General features: G+C 36.2%; 1 protein-coding gene across 2 annotated transcripts; it reads right to left on the minus strand.

Annotated features, from left to right (window-relative positions):
* Positions 1–28: 28 nt before the first annotated feature.
* LOC114196136 (SNF2 domain-containing protein / helicase domain-containing protein / HNH endonuclease domain-containing protein) lies at positions 29–27879 on the minus strand. Of its 2 annotated transcripts, none has more exons than XM_085666518.1 (24): positions 27508–27879; positions 27060–27422; positions 26829–26961; positions 24849–25021; positions 22844–22917; positions 22615–22650; positions 22431–22521; positions 21897–21956; positions 21150–21297; positions 20345–20490; positions 19607–19708; positions 18955–19065; positions 16555–16620; positions 16355–16453; positions 15520–15723; positions 15279–15398; positions 15089–15199; positions 10472–10804; positions 10165–10352; positions 9989–10091; positions 9698–9843; positions 9464–9543; positions 7876–8048; positions 29–609 (listed from the first exon to the last, which is right to left on the minus strand). In XM_085666518.1, the coding sequence occupies exons 1-24, from the start codon at positions 27820–27822 to the stop codon at positions 514–516; spliced, it is 3471 nt and encodes a 1156-aa protein (XP_085522644.1). In that variant the 5' UTR covers positions 27823–27879; the 3' UTR covers positions 29–513. The 2 variants fall into 2 exon arrangements, with proteins under 2 accessions (XP_085522644.1, XP_027942484.2); XM_028086683.2 differs by having other exon boundaries at positions 21150–21330; positions 27508–27878.

Raw genomic sequence — 27879 nt, forward strand, 5'->3', positions numbered from 1 at the left:
AGTCAATGTTAACATATAGATTTCCTAATTCACAAAAGGGCAAAACAGAATTTTGCATATTTATAGGGGTGCAACATGAAAAATACAGGAAGACTTTTGTCAAAAATGTTGTTGTAGTTGATCCAACGATCATTGCCTTTGCATTATACAAAAGCGGCCCCAAAATAATTGGTAGGAAGACCTTGGCAGGCCATAATCAATGATGGGATAGAAATTACCTATATCTTAGGCTTAATGTAATGGCCTTTCACCTGTACAACAATACATCTGATCAAAAGAATTTCTAACTGTGCAATGAAAAATAGGACGTTATGATGTAAGTAATTCTTCCTTCATGCCTCCACCTCTTCTTCCAGAACAAGTCCACATGGAAAACCAACTCCACTGACGTCCGTTCCAGTTTCCATCACGAGGCTACCAAATTTTACCTTTTCCTCTTACAAATAAATGATTGACGCTGGAAATTCTCTGTAGTTCTCTGCAATCCCTTACATGATGCAGCATCTCTATTCATTAGCTGTCTGCTAAGGAATAGGCACTTCCAGGAACCTCCACTAAAAGCTCATCCTCGATTATACTACTCCCTCGTTCATCAATAGCCCTATGCTCCTGAATTTGATTCATGAAGTAATGTGAACAGAAAAAATGTAAATCATATACGTAAAAATGTAAATAACTTGTTTTTACACAATTTTGGACAGTGAGGTAGGTGGAGAAAAAAAATCATTTTGTACAACTAGCTCAAATTTACTTCTTAGGCATGCAAAAGTAATCCAAGCAACCTATGTGTTAGAAATGGGTTTTAAGCCTAACTCAACCCCACAAAACCGACTTGTAAGGTGAGGTTTGCACCTCACTTATATGTTATGAAATTGCCTTATCTCTAGTTGATGTGGGACTTCCAACACACCCCCTCACGCCGAGGTATATTCATCTCGTGCGTGGGACAAGAAATTAGTGGGTGGTTCGTTAGCGGCCTGATATCGAGTGGAACAGAATGTCCAAGAAAGTTCGCTAGGATAGGCTTTAACTTGGCTCTGATATCATGTTAGAAGTGGGTTTTAAGCCTAACTCAACCCCACAAAACCGACTTCTGAGAAAGAGACGAAAATCGGAAGAGACGGAAATTGGGCCCAAATATCAACATGGATAAGTTCAAAAAATTGAAGAGATTTATGGAAGAATATTTCAAACGTTTTTGTTTCGCAAAAGCACAAGCATCACAAGCAATAATAGAAGGAGAAAAAATATCAGGATGATCAGAAACAATAAGCTGTAAAATTTTATCAGATGGATGACCAAGTTTCATATGCTACAAGTTACAAGGACTAGCATTATTAGTGAAAGTAAAATGTGGTAAAGAAATATTTGTGTTAGATATACTCAAGTTACGTCTGTCTTGAGAACTATCTAAGAGATAAAACAGGCCTTGATGTTTCCTAGCTACTCCAATTGTTTGGAAGGTATCTGTCTGCACAATAAGACAAGTATCTTGGGAGAAAACCATAAGACAATTAGTAGAATTAAGCAATTTTGGAATAAAGATGAGTTGAACAGAAAATTCAGGGACAAAAAGAGTGTTATGAAGGATAAGATTGCCCAAGACAATGGTACCCGAGAATTTAGCAATGACAGAGTTTTGGTTGGATAATTGTATAGAAATAGGAGAAATAGGTTTGAGATTCTGAAATAAAGATTTAAAAGGACAAATATGGTCAGTAGCACCACTATCTAAAATACAAGAAAAGGGAAAAACAAAACCTGTGGGTTTGGTAGTACATTGATGAACAACAGTAGCTGTGGAAGAAAAATCATTGCAAGACTGCTGAATCAAGGCGAGAAGAGCTTCATACTGCTCTCTAGAGAAACCAAACTGAGCTTCAGCTTTGTCATCCTTCCCGGCACAAAGATCGACAGTAGAGGAGACAATATCAACCATACTAGCATGAGCAGAGGGCTTCAAAGGAGGAGGGTGGACTTTAGTGTGTAGGTTAGAGCCTTGAGGCACACCATGCTTAGTCCAACAAGAATCAAATGTATGATTGGTTCGGTGACAATGGTCACAATATCTGGGATTGCGGCCACCAGACCGAGGAAAGCGACCTCGTCCATGATTGCTAGAGAAACCACCGCAAAAATTTTTACCATGAGTATTGGCCATGGCAGGAAATCAACAACAAAGGAAAAAAAAATTGCGGAAGGCGATTTAAATCTGATACTATGTTTAGAAATGGATTTAAAACCTAACTCAACCCCACAAAACCGACTTGTAAGGTGAAGATTGCTCCCACTTATATATTGTGAATTAGCCTTATCTCTAGTCAATGTCGGACTTCCAACACACCTCTCACGCCGAGGTATATTCATCTCGTGCGTGGGACAAGAAATTAGTGAGTCGGTTTCTGAGATTTGGTTCCTTGGTCAAGGCTATTTGAGCACTTGGAAAATGTTAGTGGTGAAATATCATTAAAAAGTGCTGAACAACAAAAGAAACTGGACCTTCAACTTTGTGCTCTCCTATGGCAATATGTGGAACCCCTAAAATCTTCTCTCAAGTACTTCCTAGGTATTTAAGGGGCTCAATCCAAGTAAGTTATTGTGATTTCTCAATGGAAATGTGTTAGATATCTTTAAAGAAACGAACATGATTGATTGTATATCCATGGATAGTCTATGGATCCAAATATGAAATTAATGGCTAGTAAGGTTCAGTGGGAAATTTCAATCCTAGGGTTTAAGTCATCTGCTGCTTTTCATTTAGCTGCATGTTGTCGGTTGAAATTGCCATTTGGTAAGACTGATCTGCCTGCCTTAAATAATTCTATCTGTTGACCAAGCATTCTTCAATTTTTATTATTGTGATAAAATTTGGATTAGTTATTTTGTTGTGTTCTACCATAATTACTCTCTCAGCTGTTCTGTATTGATTTTGTTTTACTATATATGTTGTTGAAGATAATAAACTTGTTGATTACTTAATACACCTGCTTCCTGATAGTATTTGCATAGTGTTGGAAGTCCCACATCGACTAGAGATAAGGCAATTTCATAACATATAAGTGAGGTGCAAACCTCATCTTACAAGCCGGTTTTGTGGGGTTGAGTTAGGCTTAAAGCTCACTTCTAACATGGTATTAGAGCTTTGACAGTTTTCTAACACTTTTCTTATCCGTCAAAGCCTTCCGATCACCACCTTGGCCGAGGAAAAATCCACCCATAAGCTTTGGCTACTTCAAATAAAGTAAAATCTTCAAGATTTATCTCCTCTTCTTCTGTGAACTCTAAGAGAGCTTTAAACACATCAACAACTTCAGGAGGCCATGATGCTTTCTCAGAACCCATGACGCCTTCCGAAAACCCTAAGTTCAACCCCTCGCTCAAATGGACGAACCCTTGCGTAGCAGCGTCAACGTCGACGACATGATTAAGGATGCAAGGATGGTCGCATTCGGTGACGGTCGTTGGCTGGTCGCAGAAGGAGGGGGCAAGGTGTTCTCCGGTGGAGTGTGGAAAACGTCCAGGAGAACAACGGGGGAGTCAACGGAAGCACGTGAGGTTGAGGAGGAGTGGTGACTGCGTGCTCCGACAGAAAGATCGCGCAAGTATTATTCATGCGAAGCGGAAATATGAGAATGATCGAAAATAAAGTTGTAAGGATCCTCACCTTGGTCGTGATTGTTGGAAGTCCCACATCAACTAGAGATAAGACAAAGGTTATAAATAAGTGATTTAGGCGTTTCAACTCCAATTCTTTGTTGTGACGTGAATCGAAGGCATCATTACCCAGGCATCATTACCCTTTTCTTTCTTTGCGCCGGTGAGGAGCTTGTGGTTATGGCGGTCGTAACCATGCCGGATTCCAACACTCAAGACCAAGGTGAGGATCCTTACAACTCTATTTTCGATCATTCTCATATTTCCGCTTTGCAAGAACAATACTTACGCGATCTTTCTGTCGGAGCACGCAGTCACCACTCCCCCTCAACCTCACGCGCTTCCGTTGACTCCCCTGTTGTTCCCCTGGACGTTTTCCACACTCCACCGGAGAACACCTCGCCCCCCTCCTTCTGCGACCAGCCGACGACCGTCACCGAATGCACCGAATGCGACCATCGTTGCACCATTAATCATGCCATCGATGTTGACGCTGCTACGCAAGGGTTCGTCCATTTGAGCGAGGGGTTGAACTTAGGGTTTTCGGAAGGCGACATGGGTTCTGAGAAAGCATCATGGCCTTCTGAAGTTGTTGATGTGTTTAAAGCTCTCTTAGAGTTCACAGAAGAAGAGGAGATAAATCTTGAAGATTTTACTTTATTTGAAGTAGCCAAAGCTTGTGGGTGGATTTTTCCTCGGCCAAGGTGGTGATCGGAAGGCTTTGACGGATAAGAAAAGTGTTAGAAAACTGTCAAAGCTCTAATACCATGTTAGAAGTGAGCTTTAAGCCTAACTCAACCCCACAAAACCGGCTTGTAAGATGAGGTTTGCACCTCACTTATATGTTATGAAATTGCCTTATCTCTAGTCGATGTGGAACTTCCAACACTATGCAAATACTATCAGGAAGCTAGTGTATTAAGTAATCAACAAGTTTATTATCTTCAACAAAATAGGTGACAACAACATATATAACAAAATAGGTGACAACAACATATATAGTAAAACAAAATCAATACAGAACAGCTGAGAGAGTAACTATGGTAGAACACAACAAAATAACTAATCCAAATTTTATCACAATAATAAAAATTGAAGAATGCTTGGTCAACAGATAGAATTATTTAAGGCAGGCAGATCAGTCTTACCAAATGGCAATTTCAACCGACAACATGCAGCTAAATGAAAAGCAGCAGATGACTTAAACCCTAGGATGGAAATTTCCCACTGAACCTTAATAGCCATTAATTTCATATTTGGATCCATAGACTATCCATGGATATACAATCAATCATGTTCGTTTCTTTAAAGATATCTAACACATTTCCTTTGAGAAATCACAATAACTTACTTGGATTGAACCCCTTAAATACCTAGGAAGTACTTGAGAGAAGATTTTAAGGGTTCCACATATTGCCATAGGAGAGCACAAAGTTGAAGGTCCAATTTCTTTTGTTGTTCAGCACTTTCTAATGATATTTCACCACTAACATTTTCCAAGTGCTCAAATAGCCTTGACCAAGGAACCAAATCTCAGAAACCGAAGATCAATATAGGTAATAATGTGTTGAACATGAATTACAATCATTTTGCTAGTGGTGGGAAGATGGAACGTGACACATGGATAAGATGAAAAAAAGAGGCGAGAGGGATAAGTGAGGTCAGTGAAACCAACATGATATATGTTAGGTTTCTTAGAGCTAGGACACGTCCATGGAAGACAAAAATTCCCCCTCACAGGATCTGTCAAGAATCCTATTTACACTCTACAGAAGTCAAAAGGTCAGCTCCCTTACAACACTGCCCCCCCTTCTTATTTATACTCTTCCTAACACAAGACTTACATCCCCCAACTACCCACTAATAACCTGACATCTCTAACATACACCTTTAATACTCTATTAATATCACTCTAGTGGTAGGAAGGTGGAATGTGGATATCATTTTGCTAAGGTAAGCCATGCAAAGAAGTTGTGTGGTGAGGAGGAAACAACCTTTGCAACATGTCAGGTTCGGTGTCGCTCAAAGAGGTGATTCAAATCCAATACTAGCTAGACAAAATGACAATGGCTGACCAGAACTAAAGACGATCTATTTTTCCTGATACGATCAATCAACTTTGACTCCAAATTAAGAAATCTCAACTTAGATCTCTTTAAATTAATATTAATATTCATATGTATAGAGATGTGTATCTTGTAACAAAAGTAAGAGAGAGAGAGAGAGAGAAAATAAAACAGAGTTCACCCCTAGAACCTAGAATAGTGAGGTATAACACAAACCTACTTTCATAAATTTCCTTAGAAAATAATATAAATTGTTCCTAACTTTATGACCGATACAAATGAAGGTGTAAAAAGGGAGAATAGGCAAATACATCAAGTCTATGAGAGGAAGAGGTGGAAACCCCTCACTTGGGGACCCACAAGCACACGTCCTTGATTCTGTAGTAACAAAATAGTTGACTTGGAGTTATGAGTGCGTGCAAAGGGAATAAGGGGAGAGAGAGGAGAGGAAGGGAGAAGGGAATTTTGGGTCTAGGAGTTTTTGTGCTTTTTTTGTTTTCAAAATCATTCAATAAGACAAGAGACATTGTCTTTTCCATTCTTTCTTGTGTTACTATATGTTTATTCTTATCAATGACCCATGATTTTTTATTTTCCTTTCTAGTATTTAAAGCATGCAAGATATTATCTTTCTTGGCTTGTGCCACCTTTTTCTAATGTGAACATAATTTGTTAGAGGATTCTTTTGTAGTGCTCTCATTTGTTCATTGCTGAAAAGAGATGGTTCAAGGTTTACCTTTCCATATTACAGGCTCTTGCGTCGCCTTTGTACTCTTGTTTGGGAACCTTTTCATCTGGAGGTTTCCCATGAACGTCCCAACAAGAGTCCGTGGTTTGAGTAATTTTCTTGCAATGATTGCACCAAGGACAATACTTATTGTGTGTTGGAAGAGCTTGGTTTCCCCTTACTTCCATTGCTGAGCTATTAGAGGATGGGCCTGGAATAGATTTCACCAACAAGAGTTTCCTCCTACTTCCTTCTCTTCTCACTTCACTTCTGCGAATACTTCTAAAAAACTGTACTTTCTATCCTTTTCCACCATCCTTTGTACTTCTTTTTTAGTGCCTATAGTTCCACTTGACCTCTTCATATATATATCCAGCTACTACCAACGTCGACCAAGCATGTTGGAAACTCGATAACTCCAGCTTCACCCTGTTACAACTTATGCAACATGCATTTACTTTCAGGGCTTGCAAAGGTGTTATCCACATTGGAACATGTTTCCTTCACTACATCCCTAATCTATTCATTATTGCCATAGAACATTAAGTTTCCCCTAATCTCATTTGTCATGGTGTTGATAAGTTATGCCATGACTAAATTGTTCTCCAGTTTCCATTTTTATAGGTTAGGTGTCCTTTCTATGGACTTTAGGGTTTCAAGAGATGTGGCTTTCAAGAAGATTCCGTGACCTCTCCCATTGGAAGTAATTATAAAAATTCAATGTGGCTAGAGAGAGCAGAGGAAATCCAAGCCCTTCCAAGGCTGGAAAGCAAGGGCCACTAAATATGATTCAGATCAAGCTCTCTGTTAGAAGTGGAGTTTAAGCCTAACTCAACCTCACATAACCAACTTGTAAGGTAAGATTTGCATCCCAGTTATATAGTATGAAATTGTCTTATCTCTAGTCGATGTGGGACTTCCAGCTCACCCCCTCACGCCGAGATATATACATCTCGGGCGTGGGTCTACAAATGGATGGTCCGTTAGCGACTCGATAGTAGGTAGAACAAAATGTTCAAGAAAGTTCGCTAGGATAGGCTCTAACATAGCTATGATACCATGTAAGAAGTGGAGTTTAAGCCTAACTCAACCCCACAAAGCCGGCTTGTAAGATGAGGTTTGCATCTCAGTTATATACTATGAAATTGTCTTATCTCTAGTTGATGTGGGACTTCCAATATATACCATGCAGAAAAGTAAATTTTTTCACTGATTTTAAAATTGATAAGTTGAGAATAAGAAATACAAAGACAAGATTAATTTTGTACACTAATTTAGGCCCGAATATTAGGAAGGATCTGCCTGAATATCAAGATTTTTTCCCATAATGCTAATTCTAAAACACAAAGAATAGCAACAGATTCTATTTAAAATAAATTATAGTATTAAATGGATTAAATTAAATCATCTAATTACTAAAAACAATACCTTAATATTAGTGATAACAGAACACTTAACACCATTTTTTATACTGCCCATTAACTCTTTGAGTTTTTTCTTGGCATTCGCTCTTGCTTTAGATCGTTCAGCACATTGTGCAGCAGTCACATCATAATGGCAGGCCACACAAAGAGTCCGCATATTCTCTAGCTTGCATTCCCCTATAGAAATAATTAAATAAGGTATGAAATTAAAATCAAAGATATAATCCATTTTTTCCGCCAAAATAGCAGGAACTGTGATGAATGACAAAAATTAACTAAGATATCAAATTCAAACACTCAGCTAAAAGCATAACCCGGATCAAGAGGAAATAGAAAGGAAGGCAAGACATGGACACATCTCAATAAAAAAAAGATCCCACAGAACAATGCACGAAATTATAACAAATTTGCCAAAAGTGTTATAGGAAATATGGCCTCTATTCGCTTATTCATAGTCATGGCTACTCTTTATCGTTGGGCTCTCCATCAATTAGATGTCAAAAATGTTTTTCTTAATAGGGATTTGCGTGAAGAAATGTATATGTAACAACCTCTAGGTTTTATTGCTCAGATGAGTATTCTAGATTGATATATCGTCTCCACAAATCCTTATATGGCCTCAAGTAGTCTCCTAGGACTTGGTTTGACAAATTTAGCATTATTGTTCAACAATTTGATTTAACTTGCAGTAAGGTAGATCATTTAGTATTTTACCGTCACTTGAATGTTGGATATATCTATCTAGTACTCTATGTTGATGATATTGTGCTTACAAGCAAACTAATCATCGTGGCATCTCAATTAATGACAGCACCTTAGTAACCATTTTCACACCAAAGACCTTAACAAATTCAGATATTTCTTAGGGATTGAGGTAGCACAATCCAAAAATGGAATTGTTATTTCTAAAAGGATGTATACATTGGATATTTTGGAGGAAAGTCTAAGTTTTCACGAGTACCAAGAGTATTTGAGACTTAAATCTAAAAAACTCAACCATCAAGGTCAATCTTCATCACCATGTGTTTCAAACAATTGTATTTCTTAATCTTTGGAAGGTCAAGGTTCCTGGATACTTGACTCAGGTACCTATGATCTTATTTTTGGTAATAGCTCTTCATTGTCATTTACCTCATCCCTAAAAATCCTTCACCTTATTATTATAGACAATGAACCCAAAGTTACAACTCAGAATTGGTCAAGTTCCTTTATCTCCATTTTCAAATCATAATGTTCTCTTGCACATTCCGCAATTTCCTTATAATTTAGTCTATCTAAGCCAATTAGCTTGATCTTTAAATTTTTATGCTAATTTTTTGTGTCATACATGAACATGGTAAAGGTTACCTAATTGGTAAAGGACATGAATCACAAGAACTTTATTATTTTGAAAATGAGTCCACTTGTGTCTTGTTTTGCTATCTCAACTCTGAAGCTCACGCAGAGAAAAAGAAAAATAGACATCTCATTTAGATCGAACGCTCTTTATGATGAATATAAATGTTCTTGTACAATTTATTGGTAATTCCTAGGGATTGATATTATATATCTTCCTAAAAAGCAAGTAGGATTAAACTTTCAGATAATTCTACCTCCTCCTTGATATACTGGAACAATATGATCAGCATGCCATGCATTTCCTTCAGTTGGTTCATTAACAAGCTTCTCAAACCTGCAAATGGTGAACTACTACTTTAGAATAGTGTCAAGGTTAACAAGCAAGTATAGCAAGTCCTTTAACAAGCCTGTAATACTGTTCATTAACATAAGAGGATTAACCTTAAGTATTTTACTTTCATACTTTATACTTTCATATTTATACTTACATGTTCTTCCGCTTAGCAACATTTGGTGCTATTTTTTGTATAAATTCTCGCCGCCTTTCCAATGACAAAGGTCTTGTATCCTTAACAAGCTTATGGCAGTCCAATTGGCAGTTTGTGCACACACCATGCTCAATTTTGAAAAGTTCCTGAAGATCTCAACTCAAGTACATTTAATGGTAGCTCAGGGACAGGACAAAATTACACAATACTGTTTGAGTGAAACATTCAAATTAAAATGCAAAATTAGTAAACGAAATCTAAATTTGAACTGAATATGATCGATGTTCTGACCTCACGGAGGAATCGGCTGCTAGTTCTCATTCGATACTCCTCATAGCACACAAGGTTACAAAAAAGATCTTCTAGAAATTCAGGTCCCTTGGCATTCTTACCCCTGAAAGTAGAGTTGCTAAATATTGAACACGAATATTAAAAATAAAATCAAATATGATTGGTATGGAACTTACTTGCACTGCTTTTGACAAAGCTTACAGAGTGGCTCATCTGTCTCACTCCACCCTTGAGTATATTCTCTTTCCTTCTTACCGAGCCCACTCCGTAGATAAACCTTCTTCCAAACTGCATCTGGTGGTAAAGGATAGCTAACCTCTATTATGGGTGTCTTGCGCCTTTTACTTCCACCATTTAATAATCCCTGTCAATCATATAGACTTCTGTTCTGTGACATATATAAAACTTAATGCCAGCAAGCATGGATTAACTTCCTGAAAAATAATCATATCCACTAAAAAAAGTCAATTTCGCTATACTTACATTGTTGTTGTAGTTGATGCTTTCACTCAAATAGCATAATTCAACAGCCAAAGGAAGTTGCAACGGTTTTCCAATTAATTTCCGGCGTTCAATTGACCTTAAGTTCTTCCATTCTTCCACAAAAGCTAGAAGAACATGCCTATAGGAAGGGTTGTCCTTAACAGATACAAACTCTATTTTTTGTTTTTCATTATGAACCTGTTTCTCCTCAGGAGCAACAGGACACAATAACTCAAGTTCTTCTGGTCGAAAATTTTCATAAAGTGGCTGTGGTCTTTTATCAGTACCCAAAATGCAAGTATACAAGTGGATCCTTCCGGTGTATGGGCTCACCTAAAAGCAAGAAAATGTTATTGGTATTCATAAATAATAATCAACGGCCTAATTCAGCCTCTATGCACAGCACCAAGGGTGGCAAATAACCTAAAGTTGAAAACGTCTGTATTACGCTCTAACGAAAACTACACCAAAGAAATCACATAAACCTACACTACAACCAGAATTTAAGCTCTTATATTATTTCCGATACAAGTTTAAAAGAGAGAGCAATAGGTGCAGGAGAAGCTGAAAATGTGTGCACGGACTACATGCAAGAGTCCATTTCATATATAAACTGATTATAATAAACACAAATTATAGTAGATTAAATTCCTGTACACATGTATGGCAACCTATTATTAAATATATGACACTATGTAAATAGGGAAATATGCATAGCTAACACTCAGATTATATTCCTTATTTCTCTTTATTTTGTTTCAATATGTTGTATTCTTGATCATTCTAAATACACAATCCAGTGTTCTGATAAACATTCAGAAAATCCTACACTGTTTCTGTTACGTGCCTTCTCAAGAAATGATAAAACAAGATAAAGAAAACATAGAAAAATATCCCTTTTCTGTATTATTCAACAATTCTTCCTTTCATACAGTGCATTCCCTGTCACAACAAATAAAAACCCTTATTTCTCAGCATCCCACAAGATAATTATACAGACTTTCTCATGAAGTCTCACCCCTCGTAACAACTAGCTACTTAACTACTTTTATTTTTAAATTTCTTCCTATAATACACCTTCCAACCCCCCTCATTACTTCCCGCCAAACAGTTTCAGAGAAAATGTATTGCAAGAGAAATCAGGGCCATGGGAGCGACAGGAGTTAACCTGCATAGGAAGTTTGGGTGACAGTTGATTTTCTTAGGGCTCTTGAAAGTTTGAAAGCATAACGTGATATGATCGGCACTGCTTTCTAGGAGGCAGGAAAGATACCACATGTTGAGCCTTTCAAAGATATGGGTTGGCCTCTACACACTTTTTTGTCAACGCTTAGAATCACCCTTTAACAGAAACATTGTAAAAGTTAGCACATGCAATGCATGTCATGTTGAGTAGTCGCACGTGCAATACATGAGATTATCGAAATCTACTCAAGCATGGCATTGCCTGTGGAACTTCATGTTGGTCTTCACAACAAAGTTAGCTTAGTGAATTGGAACTGTCACCTTCGCGCAATTGGTGTTAATTGACATGTCACTTAGTATGCTAAATCAGCAAACTAACTTTGTTAATTAACGCCATGCATGCAAGGGACTAACGTGAAATACAGATCTTACAGGAGGGTATTAAGTTTTATTTCGAAATTTTGTAGGAACTAACTAGAAGGTGACATACTTTCAAGAATCTGAAAGGCTCTTCAAACATTTTTATTTTGCACCTTTATTGATGATTATTTTGCTTTCCTAGTTTCACGCTAACCTGCCTTACATTGCATTCTAAGAGAAACATTTTGTGTTCACACACTACAAGAAAATGTTGTATGAAAAATTGTCACCTAGTTCTAACAACTTACACTCCTCCTTCACTATAATGTACCTCACCGTTTCTGGGGCGATGCACTTCCACTAAGTACTATTTAATCAATAGCATGACCTTTTCATTCTTGACAATTGTTTTAACTGTCACGCTTATTCAAAATACGTTAACAAGTTGGAATAGGTTAATCTATTCTTAGTTTCCTATTTGATCCAGTGTTATCGATATCAGATAACGGAAAATATCGAAGAACATAACAATCTTTTATAAGCTTATAACGGAAACCATAACAAGTTATTGCAAAAAGATTACGGTCAAATGAAGTATAACATGCATTTTAAAATAAATACAAAAATATAATTGTAATGCAAAAGTGAATGGCAACGAGAGCGACGACGAGCATTGATATGCAGTAAAATTAGTGCAAACGAGAATGAGACCAAAGAAAAAAAACGATAGGCATGGGTAGGGTTATTAGGGCATTAGCTTAAAATAAGTTTTTATTGAACCTTGCCCAATTTTTAACAAAGTATCGGTTGGGTTTTAAATCCAACAGAAGACAAAGAAAAGATAGCATTAGTACTGAGCTCGCAATTAGGGTTTCTTCTCCACATGTCACTACCCCTCCAAAGTAGGGTTTCTTCTTTGTGTGCCATTCCCTTACCTCATCTCCACACCACTGTGATGGAGGCATGGCTAGGACCGTCACAGGGATTTCAGAGCAGATGATGGAAGCATGCCCAGGACCGTCACAGGGATCTCGAACTATAGATTAGGAACTTTTTAGTTTGTAATTTTGTGTTTGAGCTTTTATTCGTGTTGGGCTTTTTCTGTTTAGCCCATAGTATATAATCCTTTGCGAAACACGTTTCTAGATAGATTTGATGAAATGAAAGTTTGAGTTTTTCTCTCTCAAGTATTGAGGTTCTTCTACGAACCACTAATCCTTATCTTTGAATCTTCGTCGTGGATCTTCCTCACTTGTCTTAGAATCTCCTCCAAGTGGCATGGCTTCCCTGCGTTCTGCAACCCCCCAAATCGACATCCCCCATTTTCGTCCTTTTGTTTTAGGGTTCATACCCATCCCGTTCCAAGATGCAAAACCAACCTTGTTTCAACTAGCACACCAAATTGAATAGTTGCGAAAAACTACTTTGGCCGGAATTGGTTCATAGCCGAGGTTGCTAGAGTTGAGTAAAGCTGTTACTCGTGAAGTCCCCTCTTCTCAGAATTTTAGGGGAGCACAAAAGCAAAACACGAGACCACCGCGAGACAAAAAGACAACCAAAGAAACCTGAATAACTTAGAAGGAAGAACGAACAATTCAAAACGAACCTCGAAAGAGAAACCAACTGAGCTCTAATTACCAAATGATGTAGATCTGGTTTCAGATTTGGGGGTGAGATTTGCGTCTCGGAATGGGATTGGTATGAACCCTAAAACGAAAAGGGGAAAATGGGGGTCGTCGATTTGGGGGATTTGCGGAACGTGACCACGCCACTTGGAAGAAATTCCAAGATAAGTGAAGAAGATCCACAATTTTGAATCGGAGATTCAAAGATAAGGATCGACAGTTCGAAGAAGAACCTCAAGACTTGAGAGAGAAAAACTCAAATTTTCATTTCATCAATTTTGTCTACAAACATGTCTCACAAAGGCTTATATACTATGGGCCTAAACACAAAAAGTCCAACATAACTAAAAGCCCGATAAAGCCCAAACACAATTACAATCTAAAACTTTCCTATTCTATAATCCAAAGCTAATCCGAGAACCTTGTGACAATCTTGGCCATGCTTCCATCAACTGCTCTGAAATCCTTGTGATGATCCTAGCCCATGCCTCCATCACACTGCCTATGTTCTTCTCAGTGTCGTTGCATCGACTTTTCAACCATATTCGTTCTATGCCCACCAACAGGTATGCAAAAAGCGGTCGCCACGAGAAACCTCTTTGCCATTGCCTTGTTGTGGCAGGAGGTCGCAAAACCACCAGCAGTTTCTACCATGGTGCCGCCATAACCAAGTTTTGATAACATTGATCTAACCCAGAGGATTTATCATTACTTTTATGTATCTTTGATGTATGGATCTCCTATATATGATTAAATGAGACAAAGAGATGATACTTAATCTCAAGCTATTTCTTTCATTTTTCTATCTCTATTTGGCATCAAAGAATGTTTATCCCAATTTGTTTGTCACCGACCAATGAATTTGTTACCATCCATCGTCACCTTTCTCTTTTATGAGCATTAAGTCATGTTCATCTCATAAGTGATGCAAAACTTAATAGTCATCATCGATTACCATCATCTATATGACCAAATTATAGTACATAAGAAGGTGTAAATCTTATCTTACAATTAATTTTGTTAGGTTGAGTTAGGGTTAAAGTTCACATTCTAAAATTTGTTGACCATATTATGTCACGCACTATTGAATGACCCAATAACATTTTATTTCACGCTCAAGATGTTCAGTTTTCAGCATGATGGAGTATTGGAGATCTTACATCGATTAGAGATATGAAAAAATTTATAATATATAAGTGAGTGCAAACCTTATCTTATAAGCCGATTTTACAAGATTTAGCTAGACTTAAAATCCACTTTTAAGAGTTGTGTTTATGGGAAACAATACTCTTTGATAACATATAATGCTAGCAATAAATTTATATAACCATGCATCAATGGTATATTCCAGCACACAATTTTATAGTAACAAATAAATCACTAAAAGAAATATCAATTTCTTGTACAATGGACTTACTAAACGAAAAAGTTTTAAAATAAAATTCACCTCAAATCGCAGAAAATCAACTTGACTAGAACAATGACTATCGGCTTCAACCACCTGAGCAGACTGGTTATCATCTGCTTCTGTTGTTGAAACAGTTTTCATATCCTGCAACTGTAAAATAAGACAATTAAACACCGAAGTAGTCATTCTATAAATTAGAAAGTTGAAAATGAAACTGCATCTCAATTACTGGATGTGTGTCTTCTAAACTCTTTCCAGGATATCTCTCCACGTCTTCAAAAACATCAGCATCACAATTTCCATCCAGAACTGAAGCTGTGCCTAAATCTTGGCAGGAGACATCATCAGCCTATTCTACCAACATATTAGAATAATTTAAAAAGCAAGTAAAATAGTGTATAAACAAAGACAATGAAATGATGTGCTTAAGTGAGGCAAAAGAATTTGAAGTTCAAGTACCAGTATATTACCAAAACATTAAAACTTTGAATTGACTTGTTAAGAAAAGAAGTTCCCTCCCCAGATTTATCATCTTTATTTGCTTCTGGTTCATTTGAATTTACCGCAGAAGGTTGCAAATCCAATTGTGTTTCCCCTACTGCATCTTTGCATGTGGATTGCTCTTCACAGTTATCTCTTTTAAAAGATGAATCTAAATAAGAAATACCTTCAACCTGCCACCACCCAAAAAGAAGCAGATGTCATGTAAGGTAGGAAAAACGTTATGACACAGCAAAATATCAAGCACTTTTGTTTCATAATAATGGCAATAGAAGTCTATCTTGTAAGATTATCAGAATATTAAAATTAGTAAGACAAGCTTTCAAACCAAAAAAATATACAGAATTTGAAAGCAAAATAAGATCCCAATAGGTTGGAGAACTTTATTGACAACCGGTGAAAAAATAAGTCATTCAATTGGTCGAAGAGGATCATTACAAGTAGGAAAGGGAATTAATCTATCCATCCCACAGGCGTCCTCCAATCCATTTATTTATTCCATAAATTGTACATAGTATTCAATTTCATTTCTTTGAGCATAAATAGTATACCGTGACCAAGTGTGAGGATTAAGAAGTGTTACAAATTTGGACATGCTAAATGCAATACAATTGATATCTATATACATGAAATCTTTCAATGATAAGTCATTTAAAATTTGAAATAGATGCTAGACCCACAAATCATGATGAGCTAATTCCAGATATAAAAATAGCCTACTAACGTAAAGATAATTTGCAAATACAGTTGCTTTTCAATATGAAGCTAACACAGACTAGCTAACGAAAAACAGAAATATGGTACCTCTATCTCTTTCTTCGCATCATATTTGCCATCAGTTGTACATGAAACTCGTTGCAAACTTTTGTTTAAATTTTTCCAATGTGATTCATCCAAGGTATCCTGCAGAGGGAGTACACCAACAAATGCAGCTTGTAAGAGACATTAGGCATATCACAACAAGCGCTAATCCGAAACTGCAAAACAAATAAGAACCTAATCACCTTAGCACAGAATATGTAAACATTAACTGCATTTGTTTGTCCTCGACGATGAGCTCTATCCTCAGCCTTCAAAACATATTAACATTATTTACTTAACATAAACTGCAACTGTTGCATGGTAGAAAAGACTTCATCAAGTGTAACACTTTGCACAATTAGTTGTAAGAAAGACGAACCATTAGTTCTATTAGATTTATCATCTTACAGTGAGTTAGTTCCAATTTTTCAATAAAATATTACCAACTATCGCATACAGACACACCTAAATAACATTATCCCACCAATACTGTCATTCAACCCTCCAGTACAAGATTGGGAGACATTACCTACATGTTATTGACCTAAATACCGACAATTCCATTATTGTATACCATTCACCAATAGGACTTCTTCATTCCCTTTGCTATATTAACCAGTTCTATTTTAGGGTTTCCCACTTACAGTGACACTCCACTAACGCAAACTATTCCAAACTGCTACAATTACAGAAATGAGGATCTCTTCATAATTAGAAATATCAAGATCATATTTGTATCATTAGAGGATATCAAATTTTCTACCTTTATCCTAACTCCATATTTTTTCCGCATTCCCCTATATACAATTTGCCCAATGTATTTGGTTCCATTTTATTTTGCACATAACCTCACTAAGTTGAGACAAACTTTCTCCTAGATCTTTCCAAATGATCTTCCTGGGATATCACTGCTCTCAAAAAGGGTTGTTGTTTCTCTCCTGATCTTAACCAATACTTTTTATTCTACTAATGTTTCTTCTTTGAGTCTATTCCATAACTTCCATTTGTTTCTTCAAATGAAGACATATGTAGTCATCCAATAAGGTGTATCACCTACACATGTTCCTTTATGACCTTAAGCACGAACCTCATTTATGGTTCAGAATTTTTCAACATGGCATCCAACAATTTGGAATATTACAAAGTGAAATTTGATCATTCAACATTTCACCATCATTCCTTGCGAGGATGCATCTTCCTTATTGTAAATGTAAATGTCATTGTTATCAAAGGTAGTGTACAAGGAGCGTATTTTCCATCTAAAACAATAGTTTGCTCAATAGTCCCAGAACAACTATGGTACTTACTTTGTAGTAAGGTTGCTCAATCCAAGGTTGGTTTGGTCATGTCACAAAGGAAATATGCTCTAGATATTTGAGAACAAACAGGAATTTTAAAAGCTAAGTCAGTTGACACACCAATGAACCAAGTATCAAACTTGTATCTGACCAAAGAGTTGTAGTCAGACCCTCGGATATGTACACCATTAGTTGGTAAACTAAATTAACTCATTGTGACTCGTCCTAACATTGTCTTTGCAATGAATGCAATAAGTTAATTCTTGAACTCTCCTTGTCAAGATCATTGCGATGCAGTTGTACAAATCCTAAGAAATATTCTTGGAAAAGGCCATATGTATGAAGATAAGGGAAATACACAAATGGTTTAGCACATTGATGCTAACAGAGCAACCTCACCTAGTAATAGACACTTCTATTTCAAGATATTGTGTTCTTGTTAGGAATACTTTAATATCTCTGAATAACAAGAAACAAAAATATTGTATCAAGATCAAGTGTAGAAGCAAAATCCAAGGCAATGAATGGCTTTAGTCACCTATGACCTGATATGGCTAAAGTAATTTCTCAAAGAACTTAAATTTTATGAAAATCCCCAGATGCACCACTTTAAAGGATTAACATGAAAGAAAGAAGAAATATATTCAAATTGATTCATCTAAAATAGTACACCAGTATCTATATACAGAGAACTCTAACCCTAAAGTAATAATTACAAAACTATATCTCGAACATTCTAACAGCTTCTAGTAGAACATTTAATATCATACTAACAACAGCACCATATATGTGACAAGTAATCAGCATTACACACTGCCTCTGATCTTGTCTTTCATGAAAGAACCAAATGTGTACCTTGTAAAATCATAAGAGAAAACTTGGAACCTAAAGATATCACCACAACATTTGTCAACTATAGAGCTAACAGACATATTCACCAAGTCTTTAAAAGGATCAAGGATTAATAAAATGTGTAGCAAGCTGAACACATATTATATGCTCCAACTTGAGGTAGGGTTTTGTAATTAAAAAAAATAAGGATCATATTTAGAAATATCAAGATTATATTGGTATTACTAGTGACATTTATTCGGGTATCATACCAAATCTCCTCTATTTATTGAATTGATTTCATTTTCTCAATATAAATAAATCACTAGTATCGTCATAGGAACACAGGTTTGACACAAACCAAATCAATGTCACAAACAGAAAACACAAGTCACTAGTATATGATACCAATTCAACAACCCAACAATAGTTATAAATACAAATTAATCAATGAAGTGGTATTCCAAACAGAACCTGGAGCATTAGAGTTGGGCTTTGTGGTAGCTCCAAGAACACTACATGTTGTGCTGTTGAGAAATCAAGTCCAAAACCTGCTGCTAGAATACCTATTATTGCAATTTTAACCTTACATAAAAATGTAACCCATAAGTCAGTAAACTTAAACGAAGAATGAAACCTATAAGTCAGTAACCTGGAATTCAGAACACATGTTGCATGTAAGTGCATAAGAAAGTACGGCAGTAAAAGGAGTTTGATGATTACAGAAATGCTCAAGATAGTTGATGTTAGGAATGACATGGTTCTTTCTTTAAGCATACACAACACAACAAATTGTCTTTTTAATGAGTGGAGCAAGAGACTTAATATAATGTGACTTAATTTGCTTAAAAAATTTGCCGAGCCAAGTATCGATGCATGCCCCCAACAAGATTAAAAAAAATCATCAATTTGGAAAATAGAACAATACAACAATGACAATAAAACTGAGTCTAATTGTCAGAAAATGCAACTTCAAAGTTTTTAATAGTGCAACATGAGAAATGGAAAGTAAAACAAGTTATAATTTCAAACACAATAACATAAACATAGAAAATATCATAAATAGGCAAACAAAATAATAGACCTCACAATAACTTGAGAACAAAAAAGGCAATGGTTGTGATACCTCTGGTGACGACCGAAATGAGACTACTGCGGATTGCCTATCTCTGGCAAGAGTATTTCCATCAATTCGCACAAAATTTATACCTTTCTCACATACAAACTCCTGAATAGTTCAGAAAGATAAAATTCATATAAAAAAAATAGATATAAATGTTTGTTAGACATAATAGTCATCAAATCACAAGAGGCCAATGTAAAACAAAAATTATTATGATAACCAATCAAATAAATGAAGACAGCAGGAGAACATCATCCTCCAGCCACTACACAGGATTACTACTAGTCAAAGGTGATTCCAAAAGTAAAATGTACCTCTTATTTACTTCATGAAGGTAGTCCGGGAGCATGATTTATTAGGGCACTATTGCTTTAAAAGTTCCTTCAAAGTTAACATTCAAAAAACTAGCTTTAAAATAAAGTAGAAGCTGTTTGACAATTATCATTTTTAACTCCTACAAGCTCCCTCACCCATTGTTTTCAAACTGACTACTTTTATTTTTCTTTTATAAAATAAGTTGCTTAATTTTCAAGAACCTTTTAGAAAATATGTTAGGCCAAACTTCTCTTTTCAAGAAGAAAAGCCTAAAATAAGTTGGACCAAATACAACCTAAAGCTGAACTATGATAGTCAGCAAAAAGCAAAAGAGAAATGCCAAAAGGTAAAACATTGAGTCACTGACATCACTCTACAATTTTATTTAACAGCTAAAGGGATTACAAGAAGCAATAGTTTCCAAACCTGTACTCCATCAAGAACTTTGTGGTGATGAGCAAAAATTATCATTTTTGAAGCATTCTCTGATCCTGCAACAATTGGATGGAGGGCAAGCCATTCACGAAAACCAGAAAGCTTTGCAATTCCAAGTTCCTGATAAGAAAGCTTGCCTGGAAACAGGTACGAGAGATGAAAGAAGAAACTTATATAACAATCTTCCGCATTACAAAAATAACATATCTGCTACAAAAAAAGAAAAAAAAAAAATATATATATATATAGAGAGAGAGAGAGAGAGAAGAGACACACATACAGAAATAGTATTATAATTTTGATACATTAGAAATTAGCATGACCATTTTCTTTGAAAAACACAAAAAAATAACAACCAAGCAACATTTTTTACAAGGTGCATTGACAAAACGTAGGTTGACAAGAACGTGATATTTTAATTAATTTTCAATTTTTGGCATAGTTCAAATGAAGGTTGGTAACGTTAGATAACACAGGTAACAATTGGACTTTTTTTAATACTTTTTTGGGTCTTATTGGATATTCTTGTGACCATCGGTATAACATGCCTTTTTGGTATCGTAAGCAAATTTTAATTCGTCTAGGTTTTCAACTAGAATTTTGCTATTCATGTGGTAGGCAATCAAATTCATTCTTATAATGTAATAATTTCCAAAGCTTTTGATCCTGCCTTAGCTGTATTTTTTTATGCAATTTCATCCCAATCTAGTAAACCAATGAACTTAAGTCTATCATGTGACACATTAGATGACACACAAATTGTACTGCAGTAGAGTTAAAGATTCCTTAACAATACCATCAGTTTCATCCAAATTTTCAAAAGCTATGTCTTCACTTTCCCTTTCAGTGGCATCAATACTTAATGCCCCGATTGCAGTTTTAGCAGCAACTATATCCGATCTCTTTATCAACAGTCTTATAATTTGCCGACGTTTCGGAGGTAACTGTAGCATCACATGTTCCTTCAGACGCCTTATCTACAATGGACAACTTCATATAACCATGTTCTTTGCAATAAAGGTGAAAACAAAACAGACATAATCAAATGAACACCAGTATTAAGTATTCAAAATTAAAATGAGGCACTCAGTAACCAAATGAAGATTTAAAATAAAAAATCACTCAATAAGCAGTAGCTAGTGAGAACAGTAAATACTACTGTGAAGCCAAGATACAATTATTTACAAAACAACAATGTTTCCTTGGTGTTGTTTGATACACTAAAAAAGGATATAAACCTATATGTAATAACCAAATCATCAAATTAAAGCAAAAATCAAACCTTATCCCACAAGGTGAGATTGGATAAACAAAATGAAAACAAAATCAAATCCCATTCATCAGAGTCTAATTTAGCTGTGCAAATTTCACAGCCAAACTGCTCTAATAGCTTCAAAATGCCAGGCTAGACATTTAAAGAGCAGATGACAAAAAAGAAGAATGCTTCTAGGAATGTAATTGATGCCAGTAATCCAAGAAAAAAAACAAAAAAAAAAAACAATTGAAGTACTGATCAGATGATTAATATGGGATGGGATCCCACCATAACAGTTTGCTTTAGTAACACATTTAACTCTTCCAAGCGCACACCCTTTGAATAATCCTGCAGCATAATCCCACCATTCTGTCAATTTCTTAACAGTGAATTACAACCCAAAAAGAAATATGAAACCGAAATATATAAATTCCATCTTTTTTTTTCCCTCATCATACGTAACGAAGGATTAAAAAGATGACAATCTTTATGCAAAAGATGGGGTATTAAACAACACCTCCAAGAGGCTAAAACAGAATCTAAGAATTCTATAACCATTGAATTAGCCCCTTTTTTTCTAATAATTTTATAACATCTCCATTCGCCAACTGCAACCATATTTTAAATATATTTACCAACCAAGGTAAAGGAATAACAAAAGTGATCATCCTGAAATACATCATACAAAAGGTAATGATCTTCTGTTGTAAGAGATAACTTCTTAGCAGCTGGAATTATAATGATATCAAAATATCTAAATACAGATGCTTTCCAAGCACACATTCATACAGAGGATATGAAATGCTTTTATAACAGGATTACCGCAAAATATTTTCCTTGATTGCCTTTGATATATTTGAAATCGCAATAAGTTTTTGCAAATTCGTATTTAGTCTTCCCCAGCAAACCAGGCCTGTAAATAGAAGCATTTTGCAGAAAATTGCATTGAGAGTCTTTGTAGATAGAAAATTTTAAATACAAAAACACTCAATATGAATATACTTGCCATAGAATATTTATCTGGTTATATATGTCGTACGGTCTATGAGCACCTAGGAAGAAAGGCACCATAAAATGTAAGAAGTTTTAATTGTTAAAATAATAAAAATAAGAACAGAGGACGCAGAGAACAGAAAGTTAAATATAGAGTAAAAACCAAAATATTAAATAAGATTTTTTCATTTTCACTCCAATTTGAAAACAGATGCAGCTGCTTGCTGTGATTATGCAACAACCTTGACAGAGAAGGCGTCCCTGATAGCAGAACTATACGATTGACTTTTGAAGCCACATCAAGAACAGCCTGTATCTGTTTGAACAAAAGATAGATGACAAAAAATAACTTTCTGACTTTAGCAAAATATAAGATACAGAAATAAAAGATAATACACTAAATTACAATTACAAGGCAGATATTAAGAATATGAAAATCTGCCTTCCGAAAGCAATTCTTCAAAATGAAAATGAACTTCACATGTTAAAATATGGTTATTTGATTACCAAACCCCAATCAGATCTTCTTATCCCACTGATATAAATCTCCTCCCTCAAACCAAATTCATACAGCACTGGTACAAACTACAATATATTGTAAATGCAAATTCACAATCCAGGGAAAAAAAGAGATAATGGTGCTAGTAATTGTAGCTACAACAATTATAATGTCATCATCATTTATAGGAACCAAGAACCCTCTATCTTAGGAGTAGCACAGCAGTAATTTCCACCCAAACACTCATGCACAAAAGGCAACCAAAAATAGATGTTTTGCAAAAGAAAAAAAAAATACAGAGGTATTAAATCTTTTTTCTTCATTTAAATTTCTTTTAATGTGGATTAAACATCCTGACTGTAGGAAGATTATTGAAGAAGCCTAGAATAATCCCTCTACGTCTCAAGCAATCTTCAGGTGTTTGGTTAGAAAAGTTTAGTTATATTGTTCAAATCTTTGGATTGAAATGCAATGAGGTAGATAATTTAGTCTTTTACTGTCATACATCACTTAGAAAATATATTGACCTAATTGAGTATGTTGATGATATAGTTATTAAAGGAAATGATGTCACCAAAAACTACTCATCTAAAGCAACATTTGAGCAAACACTTTTTTCAAACCAAAGATGTTGGGGTGTCTCAAATACTTCTTAGACATTCAAGTGACTCAATCAAAAGGTCTTGTAATTGCTCAACAAAAATACACGTTTGAAATATGCATTGAATATCTAGAAAAAACAGGAATGATTGATTATAAATCGATGGATAGTCATGTGGATCCAAAATATAAAATATTGGCAGAACAAAGTGAGCCCTTCCCAGATCCAAAGATATACAGAAGACTTACGAAAAAAACTTATTTATCTTACTATTACTAGGCCTGACCTACCTTTTGCAGTTGCTGTGGTGAGTCAATATTTGTAAATTCCTTGCATTTATTATTGGAATGTTGTTTTTCACATTATCAAATACCTCACAAACATTCTAGGACAAGGTCTACTATATGAAGGATAAGGGAAGTACCCAGATATTTGGATATTGTGATTTTGATTAAACCAAGGTCTCCAATATATCGACGTTCCACTACTAGATATTGTGTTTTCATAGGAGAAAATATTATTTCTTGGAAAAGAAAGAAAAAAAATGTAATTGCTTGATCAAGAGCTGAACTTGTGAATGTCATCACTCACTTGTGAGCTTGTGTGGATAAAAAAATTTCTCCAACAACAGAAGTTTTGTGAAATTCAACCAATGAGAATGTAATATGATAAACAAGCAACTCTTCACATTGCTTCCAACCTTGTGTTTCATAAGATGACAAAACACATAGAAAGTGAATGTCATTTTGGTACTGAAAAAGTTGTTGTCCAAGGAAATTTGCACCGAGTTTGTTGTATCCAATTATCAACTTGCAAACATTCTAACAAAATCAATGGGAGGAGCTCGGATTCAATTTATATTGGACCATACAATCTCTATGCTCTAGATTGAAGGGGGTGTTAGAATAGTTTATATTATCTTCAGAACAAAAAGTTGTTTCTTGTTGTATCTATTCACAACCTAGTATCCTAGGGGTTTCTTCTTTTCTCCTTGCTTAAGCTTATTTTGTAAGCAATCCTTATAAATATATGAACATGAATAAACAGTGAGATCCAAAAGATCTCTTAAACACTTTTTCTCTTTAAGTAACTTCTTTTTGGTGTTTTAAATTTTACAAACAAGAAACACGATGGAAACATTGCATACCTCTCCTGGTTCTGTTTTCTTCGTACATCGCACATGATGTGATTCATCAACAATCAGAAGAGCCCATTGAAGTTCAAGCATGTTCTTTCTTAGACGATGAAGCATGGTATAAGAAATAACCACAACTCTAGGTTTTCTTGTTAAATATATAGGGTTGTCTTGATGGCCAAAAACTGAATTTGAGGAAACATCTAAATGTCAACAAGCTAGCACAAGAAAGTAAAAATTTTGTAACAAAAACATGGAATAAAAATGGCTATACAATGAAAAAGGAAAATAATATGCAATATTTCAAATTATTAGGAGTAGAATCTATATTAGTGCTCACCAACAGCTTTACTGTAGTATTCAAAATAAATTACCCAGACACCCTTTAACTGAATATACAGCAGACTAAAGTGAATTACTGAACAGACGACTCGTCATTTTTATAATTACCAGTTTGTCAAGACTGTCACGTAAGTTATTAACGGAAAGGGCATAGTGAGGCCCTGCAAGAAAAAATATATTTTCCAGATCATATTGTCATTTTATTTTTAATATAAGCTATTTAATTTAAGCTTATCTTTCGTAATGTTTCACATCATGTTGGCTTTGAAATCTGTGCCAAATTGGATAACTGTTAAACAGTCACAATGCAACAAATCAACTTAATGTGTGTACACAAATGCAAAATTGAATATGTGAATATTCATGTTGATTTCACTGGCTTTTTGATGTCTCATTTATAAGAAAAATGTTTAGGGTTTCAACAAGCTTTACATTGGCTGTCAAGGGCTTAATACAACTCTCCTCCTTTACAGCCAAAGCTCAGCAAATAGTAACAGATCTTATTTTTTGGCCTAGTAGTAGTATAAGGTTGTACTACTGAGAGAACTAGCACGGCGAAAAGATAGAAAATAGGGACCAGATCTCTACTGAAAATGGTACATATAGTGTACAACTCACTTCTGCTACAAATATCAGTGGAATGTCAGTATCAGTAAAACATAACAGCAGAGAAAATAGCAGCAGAAATTGTAAAATAAATACAGATTATCCAAATCCATTGAGAGCCATGGCCTATTCCTGCAATTCCATCTACTCAGATCTTTCCTGCTTCTTCTCTCTCTTTCCCCTCCTCCGGATTTCTCCCCTCTTCCAATAAACTGAATAGTCCTATGTGCATTCCCATTACCATGCTTCATGCCATGTGTACAGTTAGTTGTACTTTTACTCATTGCTTTCAGTGATCACAGTGAATGCACTGATCACGTGAGGAACTAATCCCCCTTCCCTCTCCCTTTCTTTATGCAATAAGCTTGGTTAATTGGTGACCTACTAATGCAAACCCATGCTTCATTTAAGTTTCAGAAAATCGTGGTATTAAATGCACAAAGAAATCACACCAAGTTGTAAAGCGCTGAACAGTTGGACTTACTTCCATGACCACATAAGACCAAACGTTCTACTAAACCCTATGTTCATTATTCCTGAATCTAATAATGAAATCAGCTTAGCTCCAAATCTTATAAGTAGTTAATGTGGCACTTACCAACACCAAAAAACACCCTACTTGATTATCAACTCATCATCATCATCATCTGTGCATAACTATAAACCACTCTTAACTAACCACCTAATCAACAAAACACCCATCCACGCAAAGTTATCTCCACAGTTAAGTCTTCAAACCATATATTTATAAAGCATGGCTGATTCATATTTAACCAATCTTTCCATCTAGTCCAGGAACCATATCCAAAACCATCTTTTCCTTTTACTGTTCAAATATCCCAATACCAAACCATCTTCAGTGCAATCATCTATGCATCCTAAGAATTCCATCAACATAATCTCAAACACCGGAACTGTACTGTCATCGCAAGCACTCTACATTCTTTTCAACAACACTCTCACAGTTTCAACTGTCAATTGAGACCAACCCCACTATTGGTCATTAACAAATACCACAACCTTACTTAGAAAGCAAAACATTACCGAGATGTATATCAGCCGGCAAACAGAAAGGAAGCCAGCGCTCCAATTCCTCCGCCCACGTGAACCGCAACACAGCAGGACAAACCACGAGTATAGACCCTTCATCCAGAAAACACCCCGCAATAGCAATAGCCTAACACAATCATCCAAACAATCACATCAGAAATTTATAATCACGTTTACACAATCCAGCCAAATACAAATTGAAATCATCACAACAATGAACGTTACCTGGAGCGTTTTCCCGAGGCCCATATCATCGGCAATGAGACACCGCGCGCCTCTTCTCAACGCGAACCGCAGTCCGTCATGCTGGAAAGGGAGCAACACGTCCAGGAGAGTCCTTGGGAGTTTCGCGATCAGACGCTCAACCTCCTCGTCGGGAAAGTGCTCCGGCCGCACCGGCGTCCACCGCCCAGCAGCTACCGAATGCGAGAGACGCTCCACCACGTTGAACGTCGCCCAGGGGATCTCCTCCACCTGCAGCGCCTCCGCCTCCGCCTTCAACTGTCTGACCACAGCGTGGTACTCCGTCAGCTTGAACACACAGACCTTCACCCCTCCGCTGGTCTGTGTGAAGTGCGAAAGCATCACCTGAAACGAAAAACGAAATTAGGGTAAATAAAAACGGAAGAGTGGTGTGTGATGGTTAAAAATGAGAGTGAGAGAAGTGAAGTACCTGTGAGAGAATGGAGTTGAGAGTGGAGAGACAATGGTGGTGACCGGGGAAGGGAAATGGAGGAAGCGGCATGGGTGTGACGGAGAAGGAATCGGGGGAGCATATTTCGAGTCTGGCGAGGAACTTTGGGGGTTGGGGTTTAGGGAACTTTTGGCACTTGAAAAGGTGCCATGGATTGGGGTTGGGAATGTTTTCTCCTTCACGATGAGATTGTTCTTGTTGTTGCGCTCTGGATTCTAAGAACGCTTTGCGTTTTGCGATCGCCGCTGCGCGGTTCGCTTCAACTTGTCGTTGTTGTTCTTCGGTGAGTTCCATTTGCTAGTACTGGGCATGCAGCAGAACGAGTAAGAGTTTGATGTGATGTGATTTGAT

Source organism: Vigna unguiculata, chromosome 9 (assembly GCF_037176805.1).
Source record: "Vigna unguiculata cultivar grain cowpea cultivar isolate G323 ecotype 2 chromosome 9, ASM3717680v1, whole genome shotgun sequence".
NCBI lineage: Eukaryota > Viridiplantae > Streptophyta > Magnoliopsida > Fabales > Fabaceae > Vigna > Vigna unguiculata.

Bases quoted from the DNA above. Each gene is read 5' to 3' on its own strand.
- LOC114196136 (XM_028086683.2), bottom strand. From the start codon at position 27,822: ATGGAACTCACCGAAGAACAACAACGACAAGTTGAAGCGAACCGCGCA. The intron at 16,621-18,954 runs GTTCTGTTTGGA...TATGTTTTGAAG, and splicing joins GCCCAACTCTAATGCTCCAG to GCTGAGGATAGAGCTCATCG. The intron at 9,844-9,988 runs GTCAGAACATCG...TGAGATCTTCAG, and splicing joins GCAGCCGATTCCTCCGTGAG to GAACTTTTCAAAATTGAGCA.